This window comes from Calypte anna, chromosome 2 (genome assembly GCF_003957555.1).
Source record: "Calypte anna isolate BGI_N300 chromosome 2, bCalAnn1_v1.p, whole genome shotgun sequence".
Classification (NCBI taxonomy): Eukaryota; Metazoa; Chordata; class Aves; order Apodiformes; family Trochilidae; genus Calypte; species Calypte anna.
In genome coordinates this window covers 110,987,719-111,010,068 of record NC_044245.1, presented here as the reverse complement: position 1 = coordinate 111,010,068, position 22,350 = coordinate 110,987,719, and the positions used below count along the sequence as shown (strand labels likewise).

General features: G+C 37.8%; 1 protein-coding gene across 4 annotated transcripts in view; it reads left to right on the top strand.

Annotated features, from left to right (window-relative positions):
- Nucleotides 1-21,988, top strand: part of ST18 (ST18 C2H2C-type zinc finger transcription factor) — a 47,759-nt gene extending 25,771 nt beyond the window's left edge. For 2 of the 4 annotated variants that reach the window (XM_030445292.1, XM_030445293.1), the window contains 11 exons: nucleotides 300-545; nucleotides 5,074-5,189; nucleotides 7,805-7,867; nucleotides 8,682-8,750; nucleotides 13,808-13,870; nucleotides 13,966-14,046; nucleotides 15,131-15,352; nucleotides 17,024-17,112; nucleotides 18,568-18,671; nucleotides 20,898-21,041; nucleotides 21,848-21,988. In XM_030445292.1, coding sequence (XP_030301152.1) covers nucleotides 300-545; nucleotides 5,074-5,189; nucleotides 7,805-7,867; nucleotides 8,682-8,750; nucleotides 13,808-13,870; nucleotides 13,966-14,046; nucleotides 15,131-15,352; nucleotides 17,024-17,112; nucleotides 18,568-18,671; nucleotides 20,898-21,041; nucleotides 21,848-21,988 — 1,338 coding nt within the window. The remainder of the gene's footprint in view (nucleotides 1-299; nucleotides 546-5,073; nucleotides 5,190-7,804; nucleotides 7,868-8,681; nucleotides 8,751-13,807; nucleotides 13,871-13,965; nucleotides 14,047-15,130; nucleotides 15,353-17,023; nucleotides 17,113-18,567; nucleotides 18,672-20,897; nucleotides 21,042-21,847) is intronic. The other 2 variants (XM_030445295.1, XM_030445294.1) reach the window with 1 other exon arrangement.
- Nucleotides 21,989-22,350: the final 362 nt, after the last annotated feature.

The window sequence follows — 22,350 nt, the reverse complement described above, 5'->3', positions numbered from 1 at the left end:
AAGAAGATTTAAAGCTAAACTTTTTTTAAATAAAACTAGATTTAGGATGTATAGGTTATGGTTTAAAGGCATCTTATTTAAATTCTACTTATTATATTTAAGCTGAGATACGGAAGCTACTCTTAAGTCTGCCTGAGAGTTGGACATTAACTGGTATAAATCGAAAAGCTGGGTTTAGTTTCAGCTAAATTTAAATAAAAGCGTGCATTTATATTTATCCTTTAAAAGCACCACATGGTTATGTTGCAGCCTCACTATGTCCATATTTAAACATGTCTCTGTTTCCTGTTGCATGTCAGGGGGCTGATATAGAAGTGGATGAAAATGGCACTCTGGATTTGAGCATGAAAAAGAACCGAAGTCAAGACAAAGTTATGCCTCTCACTTCTTCCAGCACAGCACTTCCCACTCCTTCCTCTTCTCCTTTCAAAACAAGCAGTATCCTGGTAAATGCTGCCTTCTACCAGGCTCTTTGTGAGCAGGAGGGCTGGGATACACCAATCAACTACAGCAAGACCCATGGCAGAAAAGATGAAGAAAAAGAGGTATTTTTGCAGTTTCTGAGTGAAATTTTCTGTTGGATGAGTGGCCATATGATGGTCTTTGGGATGACCAATCTAGAGCAGTTTAAAGGGAATCTATTTCCACAGGCAGAGGTTTGTGAACATTGAGCTGGCTTTAGTGCCTTCTGGGATGTGGCATAAAAAAAACCAACCACTATTCACTTTGAAAAATCTTTCTCTGAGCATACTTGTAGATGACTATAAGTCCCTAATATAAGAAAACAAAAGCTATCCACCATTAGAGACTGCTTTTTAAATCATTATTCCTAATGGCTCAGTTTTAGAGCACTTACACTCAAACGACCAAGGGATCACTTGGAAAAAAAAATAAGAAAAACACAAACCAACATAGCTTTTTGCATTCTGAAAAAAAAAAATAAATCTTCTGCATCAATTCTTTATATTCTAGATAACTCATTATTTAAGCAATTAAACATGTGCTTAGAACCCTGGCTGAAATATTTTTTCAGTGGCAGACTTTTTATTTTACATTTAACATATTTCAAGAAATTCCTGCCAGTGAGTCTTAGATATCACTGCTGAGTCCAGTGGTCTAGAAGACAATCTGAGAGCAAAAATTTAGAAATACAAAATTGTGAGGGATTCTTGAATGTTTTTATTACAATAGATAGCACAAGAAGATATGTACATAATTTCCACCAATTGAGATATTTTTTATCTAATAAGAAAACAGCATAGAAAAACTTGGTGTGTATATAAAGGTGTCTTCCTTTTTCAACCTGTCCTTGGAAATGTAAAATTTTGCCCAGTCTCAAAAAGGCAGTTGCAGGAAAAAAGATGAGCAACTAAAATTTCAGCAGATACTTTTATTTAGTAACTTTCCAGCTTTAATGGCTAACCTTCTAGACTGCAATTTCAAACTTGGTAATTAAACTGATTTTGGTTTTGTTTCTGGTTTTGGCCTTCCATATCTACTTATATCATCTTATCAACAAGGCAGCATAGTGTCCTACAGTCCCTCTTATTCTATTTTGCTGGCAAGTTTGGTTTCATTTTTTTCTCTTTAGCCTGGATGTCCAAACATGGATTGTTTGTGTTTTCCTTAAATCAGAAAGGGTCCATAAGCACTTTTAAAGGCTAATTACATAAAATGTTAGTAATTAACATGGACCAGCCTAAGTGATACCTTTGAAGAACAGACTGAAAGATGTCCCAGTTTGGAGTTTGTGTGAAGTTTTAAAAATATTTTTCCCCTGTTTGGCTTTCTATACAAAATAATAACATTTGGAGTGGGTTTGACACAAGACAGCAGGCTGAGGGCTCAGGCTTTTCCCCATTCCTGCTGCATAATGAGCAAATACATCCAGCTTCAAGAGAAAACACCTTGCTGCAGGGGATCAGTCCATGTCACAGGCTTGGCAAAGAGGCTTTTCCTGCTGCTCTTCCTCCCTGCTCCCACCCTGCTCTGCTCAGCAGAGGAGCTGTGGCAGGAGCACCTTTGCTTCCTCCCAATCTCTGCTCAACTTTCAGAAGCTTGTGATGGGTGGCTGATTGTTTCCCTGCCCTTACCAGCACAGGGAGCTGAAGACACCAGCAGAACACCTGACAGACATAAAGGTCCATGCTCAGGCACTCTTGCCCCTTGCATTTTGCTCCTCAACACTGAGTGGTTTGTCCCTAATCGAGGATCTATCCCCAGACCTTGTGTCATCTCAGGGAGTCCTGACATGTCCAGTGATCTCAGGGCCTGAGGCTCCGTTTTGCAAATCAAAGACTGTCTGTTATCCTCATATAAAGAAAATGACTGATTATATCTATTTCTAATTCATTGTTATCTGGTTCATATGCACAACAGTTGCTTAATTTTGGTGGTAATTTCCAGAAAATATTGTCTCTCTCTCTCTCAGCAAAATAGCCTGTCCAGATGCCCCCTTAAAATTTTTTTTCTGGATTTGGAAAAAGCTCAAAATCTCTCCAAAAGGAAAGCACTGAGAAATAACTAGAGCTGTCAGTTAGTTCAACTGTCAGTTCTCCAAAGATTTCAGGGCTTAAAAATGTTAAAAGTGCCAGATGCTATTATCTGTTATTCATGTTACCATTATGTTCTGGTCTTTGCTGAAATCAATATAAACTTCCATCTGTACATTAATGGAGTTTCATTGCTTGCTTGCTTTCTGTAGTGTGCATGCATGAATACACACATGCTCTTTGCATAAAATAGTAGTGTTTGGACCAATTGGGATGGTTCTGATTTTTCTTTTACTCTGAAATTCTTCAGGATTTGAATAGCATTTAATAATAAATCCCTTCAAATTGAGCAGGGAAAAATTATAAGGTTGGACCTAACTAGCCGTGGTGATCATCACCTAACAGACTGAAAAATGGGAAGTGCTAAAGGTGTTTCCCCAAAGGATTCTCTGTCCCTCTGAAGCTAAATCCCTGGAGAAGCAGGCAAGCCAAAGAACGACACTCTGCTCAGCCTTAAGTCCAGAGGACCAAAAAATATTTGATCTTTACATCTTACCTACTAATTTAAGACAGATTGAATCCCTTTTGGACCATATGTATTGATGTAAGGTCCTAGAAAGGCAAAGTTTTTTTATTTCTTTGACTAGATTCCTTTTGCAATGTCTCTGTTTTTCATCTTCTACACATCTGAAGACTTGATGTCTGAAGACTTCATGTCTGAACTCAAAACACTGCAGAATGCAGTGGCAAAAACCCCACCCCCATATGCCACTGGAATCAGGATTTAACACACGGTTGGAAAACACTCTTTGAGGTTTCTTTAATCTTGAACAAAGCTGACACCTATTTTTCCACTTTTGCAGTTTAGCATTTTAATTTCTACGTTTGGAGGATTCAACTATTTATTATTTCTGTACTAACAATTCAGCATACCTTTCATTGTTTTTACTTTTCTCCATTACTCTTTATCTGAAAGTATAAACAGGTTTCTAAAAACCTGAAATATGTCAGTGTTGTTTTTAGCTGTTGGTTTTGGGTTTTTTTAATTTTTTTTTTTGTTTTTAAATAATTGCTTGATAATTACTTTGGAAGTACATTTAGAAAAGCTGAATATGTGCATTTTTGCTTTCTATATTTGTAGCAGATTAGAATATTCCAAAAAAACCCCCACAAATGTGGTTACAAAAATCAGTAGTAACTGATACAGCAATAATATGACATGGTTTCTATACGTATATGTAGTGTAAGTTTCAGAAGGCTGTAGGTAGCCAGCACCAGAAAGCAGAAGGAAGTTATATTGAGGATCCAGCCTCCAAACAGGCAACGATGAGCTGCCAGCATTGAGGACCATATGGAAGCTTTATTAGAAGAAACACCCCCGCAGAGCTTACAAGTCCCATTAGGAAAAATCTCCATTTCCAGTCCAGATTCTCCTCAGCCCTCTGCTCTGAGTTAACAGCTCTGCAGACATCCCTGCCCCTCTGTCCTGGCACGTTCCACAGCTGCACAAGCCCAGAGCATCTATGGCACCATCTCCATGAATTTAGCAGGAGCTGGGAGTTTCTCCTTTCAACCACAGGCAGCAATTGCTGTTCCTACAGATTAATCTCAGGGTGATACCTGCCTGAGAGTCACAAAACCAACGAGAAGTCCAAGATGGGGTTAATAGAAATACGATAATCAATAACATGGACTTTGGATGATTCTTGAACAATACAATATCCACAAAGCATCCCTCCAGAAAGGAAATAAATATCTTTTTTAAAAAAAATATTAATACTTGCAGGCATTATTTCTCAAAACAGTAGAAACCAAGCTATTTTCAAGTGATCAAATATTTTGCAGAAAACAAAAATTCCCTTTTCCTCCAGGACTCCAAAATTCTGAAATACCTTTCCAAGGGAGGGAATGCTTGGGGTCTATTCTGTCTATCAACCAGCACTGTGGCTATGATTATTTTAATCTATAAATTCTAGAAATCAAGAACCACCCTTAGCAGCCTGCTACTAAGAAAATTCCCAAGTGGTTTTGTTCTTTTGATTTTTATTTTAACAAGTATCTTCTCCTTGGATAAGGTAATAAGTGTAATACCATGTGACAGACCTGAAAAGCTTTGCATTTACATATGTGTATGTAAAATACAAGGTTCTGTTTATAATTACAATTTTGTACTTCACAGTACAATGGTACTTCATTTGTGTACAAAGCTCAGTGATGTACTTGCACAGAAAAAACAGGAACATGCTTGCCAAAGTCTTATTTGGCAATTCAACAACTATTTTTAATTTCCCTGTATGTTTTTCTTTGGCCTTTATAATCATTTTATTAATCAAAAACAAATTTCCCCTGTCTAATGTTTAAACCAGCATCTACCTTCAGAAATACTTTCACAAAATTTTTAAAAGTCTACCTATGAGAAACTATGATGTACTAATCTATTTTCATCGATTTCCAGTGTTTCTTAAGACTTTGTTTTCAGGTTTTCAAGAGGTTCTCTTCTTGCCAGATAAAGTTATCTGTTGAATGTATGAGAGGTCTTGAATAGAGAAACCTTTTGTCACAATCTCATCTAATATTTCAGAAGGATCCAGTGAGCTCTCCAGAGAATATGGAGGAAAAGAAGTATCCAGGAGATGTCTCCATACCAAGTCCTAAACCCAAGCTCCATTCAAGAGATCTGAAAAAGGAACTCATCACGTGAGTCACAAAATATGCCTCCTTTTCTTCTACCCTGGTAAAGACTGACAGCACTACTCGTCTGAGTGCTGGTTTGGAGTACATTTGCAGGTTCATTTCAAGTTGCTAGTTCCCTGTTGTTGGTCTGCAACTGGGCACACCTGAGGTTTGGAGCTGAGATGAGCCAGAGTAAGCCTGGGGGTCTGGACATGTTCATGGCAAATATTATATTGAGTATCTCTCCTTGTTCCTCAAATGGTTAGATAACAAATGGGCAACATCTCCTTCTACAAAGCAGAAATTTTTGTAATGTGCTATGGGCTGATTGTGCTAATGTTTGCATAATTAAACTTTATTTAGACAATCAATGCTATAGATCCAAAAGCAGAAGTAGGAATAGGTGGGATTTCTCAGATAGGAAACATGCAAAGTTCATGACAAGATAAACAGAAAACAGGAACTGGTTCAGCATATTGCATCCTTTAAAAAAAATCAATATTTAAGGCCCCCTTCTACCTTCTTCAAAGTATGGGTAACTACTCTGTTCTACTGAAAATCCAGTAATGCACAAATTCACATTCTGGGAGAATAGGCTAATATTATATTTTCCCAAGTAAAGAGAATACACTTGCTCTGTCTCACGTTCCAAAACTCTACTGTCTAAAACTGCAGATAAATTCTGTTAAATCTTTCTGCATGCAACAGCTTGTTTCGGTCCAGAATCATTCAGTAAAATTGCCCAACTAGCTCATAACATGAGTCACTTTTTTTAAAATCTCCTCTAGGCTCTTCACAAGAGCCCTTTGCATTCACATCAACACCATTTTGATATCCATATAGTGTTTTCACTGAAATAGTCAACTGGATCTTAGCAATCATTTTTCTTTTTGTCCCACACCAGAGGAGGTCTCTCTAGGCAAGTGCACTCCATTTTACTTAGTGATGATAAGTCCATAATGTATCACTGCAGGCTCACCCATCAATAAATACATCACATCCTGTCACCTTGTGTCCTGATCCCCAGATTCAGTGTCACTGAAGCAGTTAGATCCACCTCTATCTCTGAAATTTACATTTCCCTGGGGCAAGCTGCCCTGAAGAGTGATTCTTTCCCCTCATGCTGTGCAGTCTGCGTGTTGTCTGCTCACCACATTATATCTGCACTTGTAGTTCATGACCTAAATTGCTACAGGTCAGCTTTGTTTTGCCTCTTCTAAAACAAATGCATAAAAAAAGCACTGAGAGTTTATTTGCTGAAGACTAATGGCTTTTCTTTTGTAATATTTATTCCTTTTTGATACTGACCTTTTTTGAGATGTCTGTAAAATACTTTTCTGCTCTCACAATTCTCAGAGTATTTACTAAAGTACAATGGGTTTATTGCATTACTTGCAGAGTGACTAGAAATACATATCTAAAATGTAGCTGTCCATAAAACTAAATAAGAAACACTTTAAATTTATCAGAAGAACCTAGAAGAAATATAGGGATCAGACTGCTTTTCTGTCATTCTATTCAATTAAAAACTTGTACAAAACAATTCAATACAGGTGGCTCCATCATGAGGAAGTTTATAATATGACATAAGCAGTTTCATAGAAAAATTTCTGACATGGTTATTGTATGAACAACACCTCCTAGCATGTGCTTTTTATTTGTCCATGTGAATTCTCTTGCCCATGACTGTATTACTCGGGTTGAAATGGGCAGTGAAAATGAAGCTGGTATCTTCCTAAAGCTTTCTTTGTAGATCTGAAAAACTTCCAGCACTCTGCCAGCCCAGAGAAAATAGCCAGGCAAGGATGTCAGGTAGTGAGCACTAGCTAAAAGCTTTCATACAGCTTCTGCTTGCCCTTCTTACCCATGTGCCAATGAGAGAAAGAAACACAGCCCTTCATAAGGGGACTCGGCAGAGTTGGTTTTAGAGAGTTTTATAATTCTGTAAAAAGGTACTTTAGTCACCCTTCCCCTCCTCTTCATGCACAAATTACATGTTTGATACATGAGTTCAGGGCTATAACTGAAGAAGGGCTGAGTTAAAATAGAAGCCATAGCATCGTCTCCAGATTAAGCACAGTTCCATCTCTTGGCATAAATGAGTATATTTGTTCTGCTAAATGTACACCACCTTTGTATCACTGCTGAGTTCAGCTGAGAAACATCTTGGTAAACCTTTGTGCTCATTCTGAACTTCAGCTACACGAGTTTGATGTTCTTTCTGTTTTGCAAGAACTATAACAACCAATTTCTCACTTATGTCAGCAAATAAAGACCAGGTGTGTTTCTAAAGAAGTGACCTCATTTCAGCCAGAAGTTGAGGGAATAATTTTTGATATTACTTTTCTCTGGCCTGTGTTATACAGGAGGTCAGATGAGAAACTTCAGCCCCAACATTTAGGAAATGTGGAAACAGGTGGAAATAGGAGCAATGTTTTCCATCTGTACTTCAAGTAATAATTGAAAACTAAAAATGCCATGTACATGTTGCTAGTTTTCTGCAGTGTCATGATAATATTTAGACGTGTAATGATGAATGTGGTTGCCCTAAGGATCATCATGCCATTCACTGCAGGGTAGGGGGTGCTGTGGGGTGTATTATACCTGCTCTAATTTATTGTTGCATCTCCTGTGCATAGCTGTCCAACTCCAGGATGTGATGGTAGCGGTCATGTAACAGGAAACTATGCCTCACACCGTAGGTAAGAGACAGCAGGAAGCCCAAAGAAGGAAACAAAGCTACTTGTAGTTACTGTCATTTTTGAACATTTTTATCCTTAACCACGGATAAGTTTTCAAAATAGATTTGCATAAAAACAATCCATACAAAAACTTGGCTGGTTTTCCTGTTATTGTTCTATTTTATGAAGGTCTGGACTCAATCGACTGATGGAGTTAAGCAGTATATGGATATTCCTGTAGCTGCATGTCTTAGATGAGACTTGTAGATAAGTCATTTAATAAAGTCTGTGTTTCCCTAAGTGTACAGGCACCCTGTGCAGATGCTGGAGCATGAGATTTTAAATGAGGTTTCTGCAGATCTCTCCATAAATGCCTTTGAAATTCATAGATCCGCTAGTATAATCTGAGGATTCTAAATATTTTCTTCAGAGTAGCCTACTGTCAGTCTAAGAGTTGAAAAAATAATTGCTTGCCTTTCTTTCTGGGAGTAGGATGGAAAGTTTCTGCTTTTTCCCAGCCACAGGGACCAGATGCTCCACCTGCCCTCCATGTAGGCAACATTAAAGAAGGTCTCTTTGTAGCACTGCCTCCCAATTCAAAGCTTTACAGAGACTTTGAAACTTTTGTTCCTAACCCCATATTTTTCCAGTAATTTATGAGCTACAGCCTGGTAATTGCTGGTCCTCCTTTCCCAAAAGCAAACACTTGAGGACAACTTTTTTACCATAATAAATCATAGATTGTCTGGAGGTTGTTAGTTTAGGAAAAAAATGTATTCTGTTTTAGTAAAACTTTTCATGCTTTTTTTTTTTTGCTTTTTTTTTTTTTCCTCAGTGTTTCTGGATGCCCATTAGCTGACAAGACATTGAAATCCCTTATGGCTGCTAATTCTCAGGAGCTTAAGTAAGTGTTGATAATACCACAAATGTTATTCTTACTTATCTTTGATCAGCGTGTCCCCTATGTTAATTCAGTTGCTCATTAGAATGGCTCTGAGCAACATCAAACCTTTGTCTGAAATTTGAAGGGAATTGGTTTGAAAGCTATTGAGTGCAATAGAATTTTTATTTTTCTCCACTTCTCTTTCCTCATTTTTATATCACTTATTTTCATGAAGTACCCAGGACCCTGGGGAAAAAGTGTAAAAAGTAGGAGAGATGCTGCTTTTGCAGTATTTCTGAATCAGAGAGAAATTAGAAAATATCTAATACGTAAAAGTTAGCTGGAAAATAACTTGGTCTGATCCAGTTAGAATAAAATAGAATTATTTAGTCAGAAATAAATCTAGCTAGGATAAATCTCCAAATGACACCAGAATTCCTGCAAATCATTTTCTGACGTTCACTACCATATACTATGAGTATAATGTCACTGAAACAGACATCATGTCATATGATTTTGTGCTGGCATAATTCTCACCATGAAATGTCATTTACAAAAGGACTGTGCATGCTCTGCTATATAGACAGATGTATAGGGACATATGAATATTTCAAAAATCTGTAGTCAAGGGAGGCACTGGCAACCAGTCATCTAGTCATTGAATTGGCTTTGTCAATAAGGATATGGGGAAGAGGAAAGGATAATTAGAGTTCTTTCATAGCTTTTGCTCTGCAACTTGAAAATTGGATCCCATAATAGATGGCTTGGAAAAACTCATAAATGCATGTAAAAAGAGGAGAATCCTGTGACTGTCCTCTCTGTCCTTTAGGTTCATCTCTAGTTCAGATAGAGGAAAATAAAGTCTGATCATGGCACTATTACACTGCTCTAATGGCATTAATAGTAGCAGTGACTACATTTAGGCTTGACTCAGTGTTCAGCTTCAAATGTTAATGTCCTTATCCTTTAGTCTGACAACTTGAGTTATAAAAAAAATGCTGAGCTGGTTGTAGCTATGGAGCTGAGACTACTGGAGATGTAGCAAAATGGCAAAGAAAGGCCTTTTCTATGGCCAACTGTTTAAAGTGGTTCCCAATGCCAGCACTTAAATTGACACACTGGCACAATGCTTCAGTTTTTGCATCACTTAATCTCAAAGGTATAATATTTAGGTTTACTTTATTTTAAAAAGAGCAGCACTAGAAGCAAGGAACTGACTCGCAAAAATGCTGACGAATTTGAAATCATTTGCTGAGTCACATGGATTTGTCCCTGCTTTTGTTGGCTTTCTGCCATACATAGACAGTCACACAAATATTTTGAATAGTTGCTCCTCATGTAGCTCCCCCTCCACCATATTCATGTGTGAATAAGGAAATTTGCATACCAATATGGTTATTTTTCCACTAAAGCTTCTAGAGTTTTGGTCATGCCATAAGGAAAGAGGAGCAACAGCATATGACTTAAATGACAAACTGCACACTGTACGCCATGTATAATAAGTGAGTTGTGAAAGACAAAGTCAAAGTTCATGGACATTTCACAGACAGAAATATGTTGCATAACACACTTAGCATTTAATTTCAATTAACAAGAAAAAGAGCAAAATTCAAAATCTGTTCACAGACAATTTGCAAAAGGAGAAGGGGGTAAATAAAAATCTTTTCCACAAATGTAACCACCTTACTTAAGATTCCCGAAAACATAGTGCAGGTGATATTTTAAACAAAACTCTGCTTTCAGCAAGTGCTGGATAAATGAAATCTTATGCCAAAAAATGCAATTGTGCTTGCACTGGTATAGTGTAGTCATATCAATAGTTAATTTTACTATTACTGTGTGAGCAGAGGGCATAAATGTTCATTGAATCAGGCCACAAAAGTACCCTCATGTAGTTAGGCATCAATATGAAAAAGCTGTGTATTTTTCCAAATGTTATCCATGTTTCATTTGCCAGAATCAAGATATGATTTTGGCTTTGATTATGAAACTCTAAGCCAACAAAGATACAAGGCTTCCATGTGATCTACAGTTTGAAAATAAGGAAGATCTGTTCAGAAAGTGAGCCTTTGAGTCAATTTCAAGAAATTTTTTATCTGAGGATTCTTGCTGCACAGAACAATCTGAAATGGTCAAATGAAAACATAGTCCAGCTGGTGACTCAGATTTTAAAGTTATAAGGGATAATTATATCTGATTATCCAGTTTCACCAAAGAGCTTGCTTATCAAGCCTTAAAGAATTGTAAAAGTGTACTTTTAAAAGATATTTATTTAAAGATATTTAAAGATGTTTACTTACAGTTCAGATACTCTAAGAAATAGGTAGTCAGTACTAACCTTAGACAACTTGTTCCCATGGTTAAATGTAATATTTTAGGTGAGATTCTAGTAGTTCTTTCAGTGAGATATCATACATACAGCATGTTGGTACTGATCCATATTCCATAGGCAGCATGACATATTTCAGGCACTGGTTTTCTTAGTTCACCTTTGTGGGTTTGCTATAACAGTTCATGTCCAAGCAACCCTGTGAGCTTTCTGGGGTGTAAAATCACCAGAAATGCTCCTAGATCTCCTCCTGATTTTATCAGTTTTACGTGCAGCTGTAATTCATCTACCTAAACAAAAAACAAACCCCTTGGAGAAGAGAACAAAAAAGCAAGTACTCAATGCACATTTACAAGAATTTCTATGTGAAATCATTGGGAGTGTTGGAAAACAAACTTTATTCTACAAGAATATGTAGCCTACACCCACTTGACAATTGGCATCTCTCAGCTTGAGCTCCTGAGACCTCTGGACATCCAATGTAAATGTGATTTTCTCAGCTCTGCACAGGAATCTGTAACAGGGGATGAATCCTGAGGCTGGGGCACCAGCTTAAACTCATAAGCTAGGTAAAAGCTGATGAAGATCCCCAGCATTATTGACTGTAAGGCAACACATTGCTGCCTTATCTTGTACTGTGGAATTTCACAATCCATCCCAAGATATCACTGATATTTTGCAAACACAGTGATCAAGCTTAGGAGACTTGCCGGTGAAATTTCTTACTAATTTGCTAGTAGTACCCCTGAAATATCATCTAGTAATTTCAGCAGTATTGATAATATCTCATCCTCAGATCTTTTGTGGCCTCAAGAAAACCTTGGACACTAATGTGGTTGTGAAATCTATCTGCTTCCAGATGTGAAAAATACAGATGGGGAAGCTTAAATTTAGTCCAGTGTCTTTTTTAAGTCCATAACTTTTAGATTTGAACATCTTCCACAAAGAGTTCTAACTGGTTTAAAATCCACATACATTCTGTGTGGACAGCTCTTCCATCTGTGATATCTGATAAAAAAGTAGCCAAAGTTATTACCCATAGTACTTGGCAGGTGTTCTGGATTTACTTGTGAGCATTCATGCTCTCCAGACATCTGCCCTTGCTGCCTGCTCCACCTGACATTGTGCCCAGTCCTTCTCCCAAACTCAGACAGGTCAGCATTTAGCTCTACACATTCAAACATATCTGGCACTCTGCAACCCAACCTCTACCTTTGCTGTCAGTGTGAGGCATGTCATTCTGCCAAAATATTTTGTTCTGAAAACATCACTGTGAAATGTTTTGACATTAACTTTAAAAAAAAAAATTCTCCCCCTCAGTTGGAATTATTTGCTGAATCCTGCTTGAATCAGTGAATAAATTTGGTCATGTCCAAAAGAAATCACATTTTTGACAAATTAATTGTTCGCAGGAAAACAGTTTGGAATATTCTGTGAAGAGATACACCTGCACACTCAGATGTGCCGTTACAATTACATTTGTAGGTGTTTTCTATGGCAGCTTACCAATGACTAGATTAAATCACCCATTTCCTCAACTCAGGAAAGATTCAGTAATGAATGAGACCCTTAAAAAGGTAACAAGTTTCCTTAATGGTTTGGTACAAGATTACTTGGCACAACTCTTTCTGTAACTCTGATACTCTGTAAAAATCATAGCTATTCAAAAGGCCCTCAAGGATGCTTAGCATAAGAACTTCATGCTCTATAATATAGAAACACAGAAATCGCTGGCACAACTTCTGTAGGTAAATATTTTTTTGTTCTTCTTTGTGTGCTGAGCTGTATTTCTCTTCTCTTAAAACCAAAACAACAAACAAGCAAAAAGCCTAACCCAAAACAAAGAAAAAAATCCACAGAAGTATAAAAGCCTTAAATGGGGAAAAAACCCACAAATGTATATCTGAACTTCTGAGACAGAAGGTGTTAGCAGTTAAGTCCTGCTCCAGGCCCCTGGAAATTAATGGAAAGAACTGCTGACTTTTGGAGCACCTTCTTCATGCATGACGAGCAAGCAAGAAGTCCACCTTCCCAGACTACTAGCAAAAACACAGCAACAGGCAGGTTTTTTTAATTCATTGTGTGGATGTTTTAGTATCAAACATTCATATTTGAAAAGGCTTGTTTGTTGCACACACATGCAAACAGAAACCCCTTAACTCTGACACATAAGCACAGTCCAATTACCAAGCTGAATACCCAATAGAATCTAAAGCTAGGAAGATATGATCCTGTTGTATGCTTGCAGTGTTAGAATATACAGATTTTTAAATTCAAATTCTGGTTATCATATACTGATCCTTGGAAGTGAAGCTGCTTTTCTGCTTCTGTTTTTCCTTCTGTAAATACTGGCAAAGAGCTTATTTATATCTGTACCTGAAAACATCAGATGAATATCAAACAGTACATTAGTAAAAATAGATGTATACCAAGCTGCCTTTTTTTTTTTAATATTGATCTTGTACAAGGAAAAATGTTTGCTGCAAACTGTGTTATAAACTAATTAAATCTAGACATAATATGCAATATATTTCATACCCCTTACCAGAAATCTGTTATAAAAGAAAAAAAACTCATTTTTGCTGGGATTTTTTTTAAAAAGAACAGGCTCCTTTCATTGTGTTTTTTTAATTATTAAAAAAAAGCTCTGTTGTTCTTTCTTCCGCAATAGATAAAATGCAGAATGTACTTGTTATTTCCTGTGTACCTTTGAAACTGTATTTTGTAAGCTTCCTGTATTACCCTATAGGTGCCCAACACCTGGCTGTGATGGTTCTGGCCACGTGACAGGAAACTATGCATCCCACAGAAGGTAAAATCCAACCCATTGCACAGAGCTGTAGCACTCAGTGTTCTCAGGAAGCAGCAGCAGGAAGAAGTGGGTTTTATTCTGTGTGCTTCTTTCAGTTTATCTGGTTGTCCTCGTGCCAGGAAAGGAGGTATCAAAGTGACTCCTACCAAGGAAGAAAAAGAAGACCCTGAACTTAAGTGAGTACAAAAGGAGAGTGCTACCACCAGGGAAGGGGGAGACAAGACTTTAAGAGCTCAGGGTTTGAGACATCCTAGGAGATTCCTTGGTTAATCTTAGCCATGTGAGGATATGGCCCAGAGCTGGAGCCAAAGCAAGTGTTTCTGCTTGCAACAAAGCTGTTGGAGTACATTACCTAAGAGCTTGAACAGTGATGAAGGATTGCTGTATCTTCTTGCTTTGGTCCAATTATTTTAAACAGTGCTATGAAAGTGCCACTTGTCTGGAAAAACTGGCAAAATGAAGCATTTTTTATTTCTGCCTGTAGTGTAATCTTAACATGTTATCTAATTAAATCAGGATGACACCTTAAAAATAAGTCCCAGAGAACTTAAATTTACATCTCATGTCTTTCCTTTGTAGATAAACTAAAACTTTGCTTAAAGTGAAAACAGTTTCACTACATTTTGGACTTGAACACACATTCCATTAAAATCAGTAAATGATAACTGCCAGAATATAAATACAAAGATTGAGTTGCATACAATGTTCTTAGTACTTACTAATGATACATGAGAGGCTACTTAACATAGACTAAGGCAAAAATAAATCCCAAACCTTTCTTTACAAGTATTTGCTTAAGATGAGGCAAGTTTTCCAGGTACAGGAGCCCACCCTCTGCTTCATGGCAAAAACCTAGATAGAGAAGAGACAATGTTGACTTCCCATACACTTGTAAAAGTGGGATTTATGGATTTATTGCCTGTGATAGAATTTCTTTTTTTGTTTGTTTGTTTGTTTGTTTTTTTGGTTTTTTTTGGTTTTTTTTTTTTTTTTTGTAAAATACTATCTAAATGAATGTTTTCATTTCTAAGGCTGTATGACTGTATTGTAAATTGCTTAATCTCAACATCAGCTGAACCTCCATAACTCAGCTTGACATGAATTGGATGCTCAGGTATAGTGTGCCTCTGGGGACAGAGTCTTAATTCATTAATGCAAAGTGACACAAGCAGCTGGAATTATTTTCTTAGTCTTTCTTGAGACTGACTTCACCTGCTCTCTCCAGTGAAAATGGGGGTTTTTTTTGCTGTGTTTTTGTAGATGTCCAGTGATAGGCTGTGATGGCCAAGGTCACATATCAGGTAAATACACTTCTCATCGCACTGCTTCTGGTTGTCCTTTGGCTGCCAAGAGACAGAAGGAGAGTCCTGTCAATGGGTCTTCACTATCCTGGAAACTGAACAAACAAGAGCTGCCACACTGTCCTTTGCCAGGCTGCAACGGGCTGGGTCATGTTAATAATGTTTTTGTCACCCACAGAAGGTATAACTTTGTGATTTCTCTTTTTATTTTTCTGTAACATTCTACTGTTCAATTGGCAACGTGTGAGGTTACAGTCTGAATAAATTGTGCTGAAGTCCTTTAAAGTAACAACATAGTTTATATTGCAGCTGAAGTAGCATGGATCAGAATAACTTTCAGAGAGCTGAGATCAACTTTTGCTCCTTTGTTCTCATTGCTGTGTGACTTTGCAAGGTCTCTTCTTCAGATTAGCACAGTTTCTGTATGGTTTGAAGTTTAATAGAGTTCCTTCCTAGGCTAATATGAAATTGTATTATATATTGTTTACAGCAGATGCAAATATCATTGACCTGTCACCAGGAAAGATTTAGCAAGAGCAATTGCTACACTCATTTTATTTTTCTACTAGTGGAAAATCCCTTTTCATAAACTTTGTGTTTAAATAGCTGGAGCCACATGGAAAAAGTAAACATGTGTGGATCACACAAGTTTGAATTTATAACAATCTTACAAAGAAGACTATCCTTACAAAAAAAGAATCATGCATATAACCAGTAACAATAAACATTCCTTATCACCAGCTTCTGCATAAGGCTGGATCACAATCAAGGTCATGTTGGTTAAAATAAGGTAGAAAATACAGCATTATGAATAGGACATTTGAAACCTAACAAGTAACCTAATGATTTGAGACATTCCTCCCTTTAATAACATGCTCTGGGTAGAGTTACTAAGCAGCATTTTAGAACTAGGGAACTAACATTTCTGCATGCATTGCTTTTAGCTTAGTGTGTAGCTAACATTAACTCACTTTCTTTTCTGTGTGGAAACATCACATCTGTTAGGATTTTTGGTTTTAATTTTTACACACACATAAAAAGCACCATTTTCCTCTCGAACAAAATTTTCCTTCACTCTTTCCTTGCCTACATCTGAATACAAATCGTTCTGCCAGTTCTTCAGCATATGAGTATTTCTTCTTTGTTATTTATAAAGATAGTATTAAGACAGTGCAATTCATCTTAGCTCTTTAGTGGCCTATAAAAATTGCCTCAGATAATTACCAGCTGATGAAATTGTAAGCTTTGAAATAGCAAAATGTAATTTAATGTGAACAGTGGTTAAAAAGCACACTGACTATATAATAGAACCATTCAAAAAAACTATTACAGTCTATAGGGTATATACAGAGTTATTATTGTATTGATCATTATTATGTATCAACAGAATGATACAGTAGTTGAGCACCATGGAAATTATCACATTAACTAAATTTTTTTAGGCTAGTAAACTTGACATTTTAAAGGACAGTACTGACCTTCTCCCCTGGAGCACAAGCCCTCAATAAAAACAGGAGACAGTTTTAATTTATATATGTTGGAATTTCAAGAATTCTGTAAATGCATCTTCACATATCTTAGCAGTAGCTGCTATTGCTATTTTTATTATTCTGAAATAAGCTTAAGAATTGTTTCCTTATAGGCTGAGATTTCTGTGCCAATTTTCAATCTGGAATATAGAGTTAAATGGCTCTCTATGAGTTATGTCATTCCCTGAAGCTATGCTATAATGGAGATACTGATGTGACCTTGGGTACAGAGGTCTGTCCAAGTGCATGATAATATTGCCTGAAAGGATTGTTGCCATTTTCAAGTGGGTGCTAATGTTTTTTTTTTTTCCTATCCCTTTCAGCCTGTCTGGTTGTCCTCTGAATGCACAAGCCATAAAAAAGGGCAAAATTTCGGAAGAATTAATGACTATCAAGCTTAAAGCAAGTGGTGGTAAGGAGATTTGTAAAAGATGATGACATTTATTTAGATAGAAGGGCCCTGACTCCCATTTATAGTTATGCCCCCTTATGCCATTCTGGCATTAATTGTCACTCCTTTCAGTTGTCTCTAGCAATAACAAAACTTGAATAACAAAAATCTTTGCATAAGAGATTTAAATTTTTTTCTCATTCACACCACAATAACTCAGCATTGAGACTGTGCTCTCATCTTGTCTCAGAGCATTATTCCTAGGTTTGGAAATGCTTTCACTATTGTTATTGCTAATAAATTTTTACTTATAGATCATAAGGAATTAGCTACTTGATGACTAAGGTAAGAAGGATTAAATATTGTGTGCAGAAATTGACTCCTCTCCCTAACTGTTGAACCATACTACACGGTTCAGTATCTGTGCAGTACTTGGACAAGTGTCTTTATCAAATAATTATGGGGGAAGGAGTCTCCTTTCATGCACAATGTGCTTTAGAAATATGGGCATTGAACCAGGGTTCAAAGAACTTATTCTTTATGCCTCCAGCTGCTGAGCAAAACGATTGTGTTACGCTGGGCAAATGAATTTGCTTCCATGTGCCCATGTTTTCACTGGGGCAGGGACTGCTGCTTACAGATTCCCCAAGCTGTCTCCTCAGTAGACTCAGTTCAGACCTCTAGATTTTAAAGTACAAACAACAACAGTGGCAGAAATCTCAAGGTAGAGTTGATCTCAGAGTTACATTAAACAGAAAGAGGAAAATGTAGTGCCAATATTTTTCAGAACGAGGTTTTCAGTAAAGACTTAAAGGTTTTTTTCCACTGCTATCCTACTTCATTCCTTTTTTCTTTTTTTTCTTCCTTTTTTTGTTTTTTGTCTATAATGCTTGTTAGCCTTATGAAATTTTCTGGTTTTGCTGTTACTTATATTTCCCTGTTTATTACATGTATCTAAGTCTCTGCTTCTTGAAGTTATTCTTCACAGAGATTTGCCCTCACAGAACTTCTTGCAAGATCAGAAAAAGATAAAGATGAGCTTTCTAAAGTCACAAATTATACTGGACATTTTACTCTGGGGTGTTTCCTGCAACAGATGAGTTGTTGTTATGTTTCTTTTAAAAAAAACAAAAAAACCCATTGTCAATACAACCTGATACTTTGATAAACATCCCTCTTTCTAGGCAATTTTTGACTTTTTGTACCTTCCAGGCTGTAGTTGCATGTTGCATTGGAAAAACAGAACTGAGAAACACAGACTCAGAAAGCCCCTTCTATGTTTCAGCTCACAGATTTTTTATAGTTAGGAAACATTTTTTACAGTAAAAGCAAAGTAAGAGGCTATTTAAGGATCAATCATTTGATGAAAAGCTTGTCGCAATCGTGTTTAGTAACAAGTAATACAGCTTATTACTCATACATCCACTTATACATGGACACTTAAAACCTGATATTGGTAATTTCAATTCTTTGCAGGTATTGAGAGTGATGAAGAAATCAGACACCTGGATGAGGAAATAAAAGAACTGAATGAATCCAATCTTAAAATTGAAGCTGACATGATGAAACTTCAAACCCAGGTATGACATTGATGGGACAATTTTACCTTATTTTATGCTACATTTAAGCACAATAAATAAACAAATGCTATGCCAGTAGTATGTTTAAGCAGTCTCCTTCACACTTGTTTTCCCATCACTCTGTGGCACTTAAAAGTATCAAAACCCTACCTGCCTTTTTGTTAAGTTTTTGTTTGTTTGTTTTCTGTAAATCAGCAGCATATTCCAGGGTATCATCTTAAAGATCTGGTAAACCAAAAATTCAAGGCAGTTTGGAGCTAATCTTGGGAAGCAGAAAAAAACATATTTACCAAACAAACCATTCATTTGCCTTTGTTGACCAGACCTCTGTTGATCAAACCATGAAGAATCCAATGACTGTGCTTTTAAGAGAGGTTATTACCCCTTAACAGCACACTCTAACTCTTAATGCAAGTTGATGTGGTTCTTATGTGTACATAAGAAAATCTCCCTAGTTCAGTTCACCCACAATGTGGATTTTGCCTCCAGGCAATACCTGGTAAAGAATGGATGCCTTTTACTTATTTGTATAGCAGACAAGTTTGATGGGAGCTATGGAAAAGAGTCATTTGCTTTCATTCTTTTGTATACTGAAGAGATTAAATTGGCTTTAACGTGCTGATAATGGTTCTATATTCATCCTAACATAGACTCTAATATGTATCTGGGGGTTCACCTCGGCAGACTGGGTAAAATCAAGAGCAGAAGCTTGCTCACTATTTTAGGAATATGATTTCAAGAAAAAGTTCCTTAAAGAGGTCTCTGAACTGAAATTGAGTGAAAAACAAACTAAGTATAACCATACCCCTCTGTATTTCATTCCAGTGCCCCGCTGGAATGGGGAAATACAGAGGGATATGGTTACATGTTGGTTCATGCTGGTTGTGTAATAACCATCATGTGTATGGTCTAAATAATTATGCTGAATCTAAATGACCTGGCTTCACACTGCCAGGGGTCTGGGGATATCCATCCCAAACAGCACAGCAGTGAGGGAGGGTGTATTCAGTGCCTATTTCTAATTCTCTAACTAATTTCTCTCTGGTGATCACTGTTATTTGCACAGAGATCACCCAATTGATATGCTCAATTTCTTCTCCTATGGCTTGCTTCCTGGGGAAGGCAGTCTGACCCACAAAGCCTGAGCTGAACTACAGCTGAAGCAACACATCTCATACAGAGCTTTCTCTAGTTCCTTTTACTCCAGCCCAGCCAGATATTAGGCTGCTGCACACACCCTCAAGAGGAAAAGTTGTGGATGGACGAAGACAAAAAGGGATTTCTGCCCAGGGGAACAGTTTTGTTGTGAGGAAGGGAAGTGGCCAATTCCATGGTGCAGAGGTGTGCATCTTAAAGAAGAGAGGGATGGTTGGTTGTAACAGCAATGGATTTGACTCCATCATTCTGTTCCTTGTGGAAGCCTGGCCAGGTGCAGGGGAGGCAACCTTGGATTCTGCCCCGCTCCACTGCCTCACTGCCTATTGCAGGGGAAGGAGCTGGGGAGCTGGAAACCAAACCCTGCCATTGCTACCTTTGGTTTCTCAGCGCTTCTTTTTACATACAAGTTTTCACAGCTAAGTATATTCCCACTGCTTTCATGCTAAAAACATATAGTTTTGCTACCCCAGATGCTTTGTCCTTTTCTTTCCAAACCCCTCATTTCCATTCTCTTGGTCAGAGCCCCTCTTTGTGATGATAATTGTGAGCTCAGCCTCTCAGTTTCCTTTCCACTCTATTTTATTCTTTCCAGAGCCAGCCCTGTCAAATCTCAGTCAGCCCACAGCTCTTCCCTCCACCCAGGAGTGGAGCAAGAAAGTAGCACAGCAGCTGATATCTATGTCCTTGATGTTGTGGTCAATCATCAGGGATGCTGTAAGAGCAGGACAGCAATTTAAACATCAGGTTCTTTTCTCCTTCCCTCTGCCAGCCCTGCAGCTCCACGGTGACCTTCCTCCCCTCAGCCCAACTCCCTCCTCCCACTGCAGGGCACCCTCCAGTGCCTCACTGCCACAAAGTTCAGGCAGCAAAATCAGTCATGTCAGATAGAACACAGCATCTGCCTTACTCAATATTCTGAGGTGAATTTATGCCTATCCTAAGAAAAGCATACCTGAGTTTCAGCTCCATGGTGGCCACTCTCATGATCAGACTACTGCTATTTTGGGTTCAAACTGCAGTTACAAGGGTCTTTCTGTTTGCTTGTTTGTGCCTGCCTGTGTCTTTTAGATTACATCTATGGAGAGCAATTTGAAAACAATAGAAGAAGAGAACAAACTCATCGAGCAGAACAACGAGAGCCTGTTGAAGGAGTTAGCTGGTTTAAGCCAAGCCCTCATCTCCAGCCTCGCTGACATTCAGCTTCCACAGATGGTAAGACCACAGCCAGCAGCTTCACACTTTCTTTGAGACTGTTTTTTCAGCACTTGAAGCAGATGAAAAAGCTGAGGGACCATCAGGAGCACTGGAGCTGCATTAGCAGAGAAGTCTTTTAGCCTAATTTACTGTGCAGAGATGCTGGATCCTGAAATCTGTGTGATAGCAGGTACAGTTTCTTCCAGGACTGAGCCGGCCCTGCTATCTCTGCCCTGTACCACTCCCTGCAGGACAGGGTTTTCCCTCATCCCTCCCTTTCTGAATGTCTGCCCCACACAGAGAGTGAGAACTTCACAGTGAGAATCCTTATTTCCTCTGCTCTTAGATCAAAATTTCAATCTGTTTTATACAGGATTTTTCTGGAGCCAGCAAATCTGTACCTTCTCAAAAACTCCAGGTCCTTGATGTACTACTTGCAAACACAGGCCAAATCCAAAAAATAAGTAATTTGGGTCTCCAGAGTTATAGTCACCTTTCTTAATTTCTAGAGTGCTGCTGGGAGATTAGGAGAGGACAGTTACAGGGACATCAGCCACAGTCCCAGAGCCAAACAGGAAGCAATAAATAAGCAAGTTCCACTGGCGATAAAAACTTCATCCCTTTTCCTTGCTTTTTGGTTCCCCCAAAACATGCAGCTCCCTCTATTTCTACAAAACCTCCATTAATTTGGATGGCTGCCCTGTTGATGGCTTCTCCCCATTTGCCATATCGCTGCTTTACCATGCTTTGGGGTTGGATGTTTGGGGGCTCTTTTGGCCTTAATTTCATCTCCTACAATTATAATCTGTTTTGTCTTCATATAGGGGCCAATCAGTGAGCAGAATTTCGAAGCATATGTAAATACACTCACAGACATGTACAGCAATCTGGAACGGGACTATTCCCCCGAATGCAAAGCTCTGCTGGAAAGTATCAAACAAGCAGTGAAGGGCATCCATGTGTAGGATGTGAAAGCTGCTGGGCAACAGAAATTACTTAACAGCAGTAAACTCCAGATGGATCTGTTAGGAGTTCATGTACTACTGCTAAGGGGTGTAGGTTGCCATGCTGCATTTACAATTGCAACATTGCACTAATTTTTTCCCAGCTGACATTAAAAAAAAGAAAAAAAAGAATAAACCCACAACAGACTATTTGTATTAACAGCAATGCACTCTGTTAGTATATTGTATTTATTTCAGTACAATTCCTTTTTTTTTCTTCTTTTGCACTCAGTTTTTGTAAAGTGAATGTAAAAAGTGTGTGCGACTATTTTTTATATTTTTTATTTATTTCTAATCAAAGAGTTGTTTTTTTTATCTTTTAA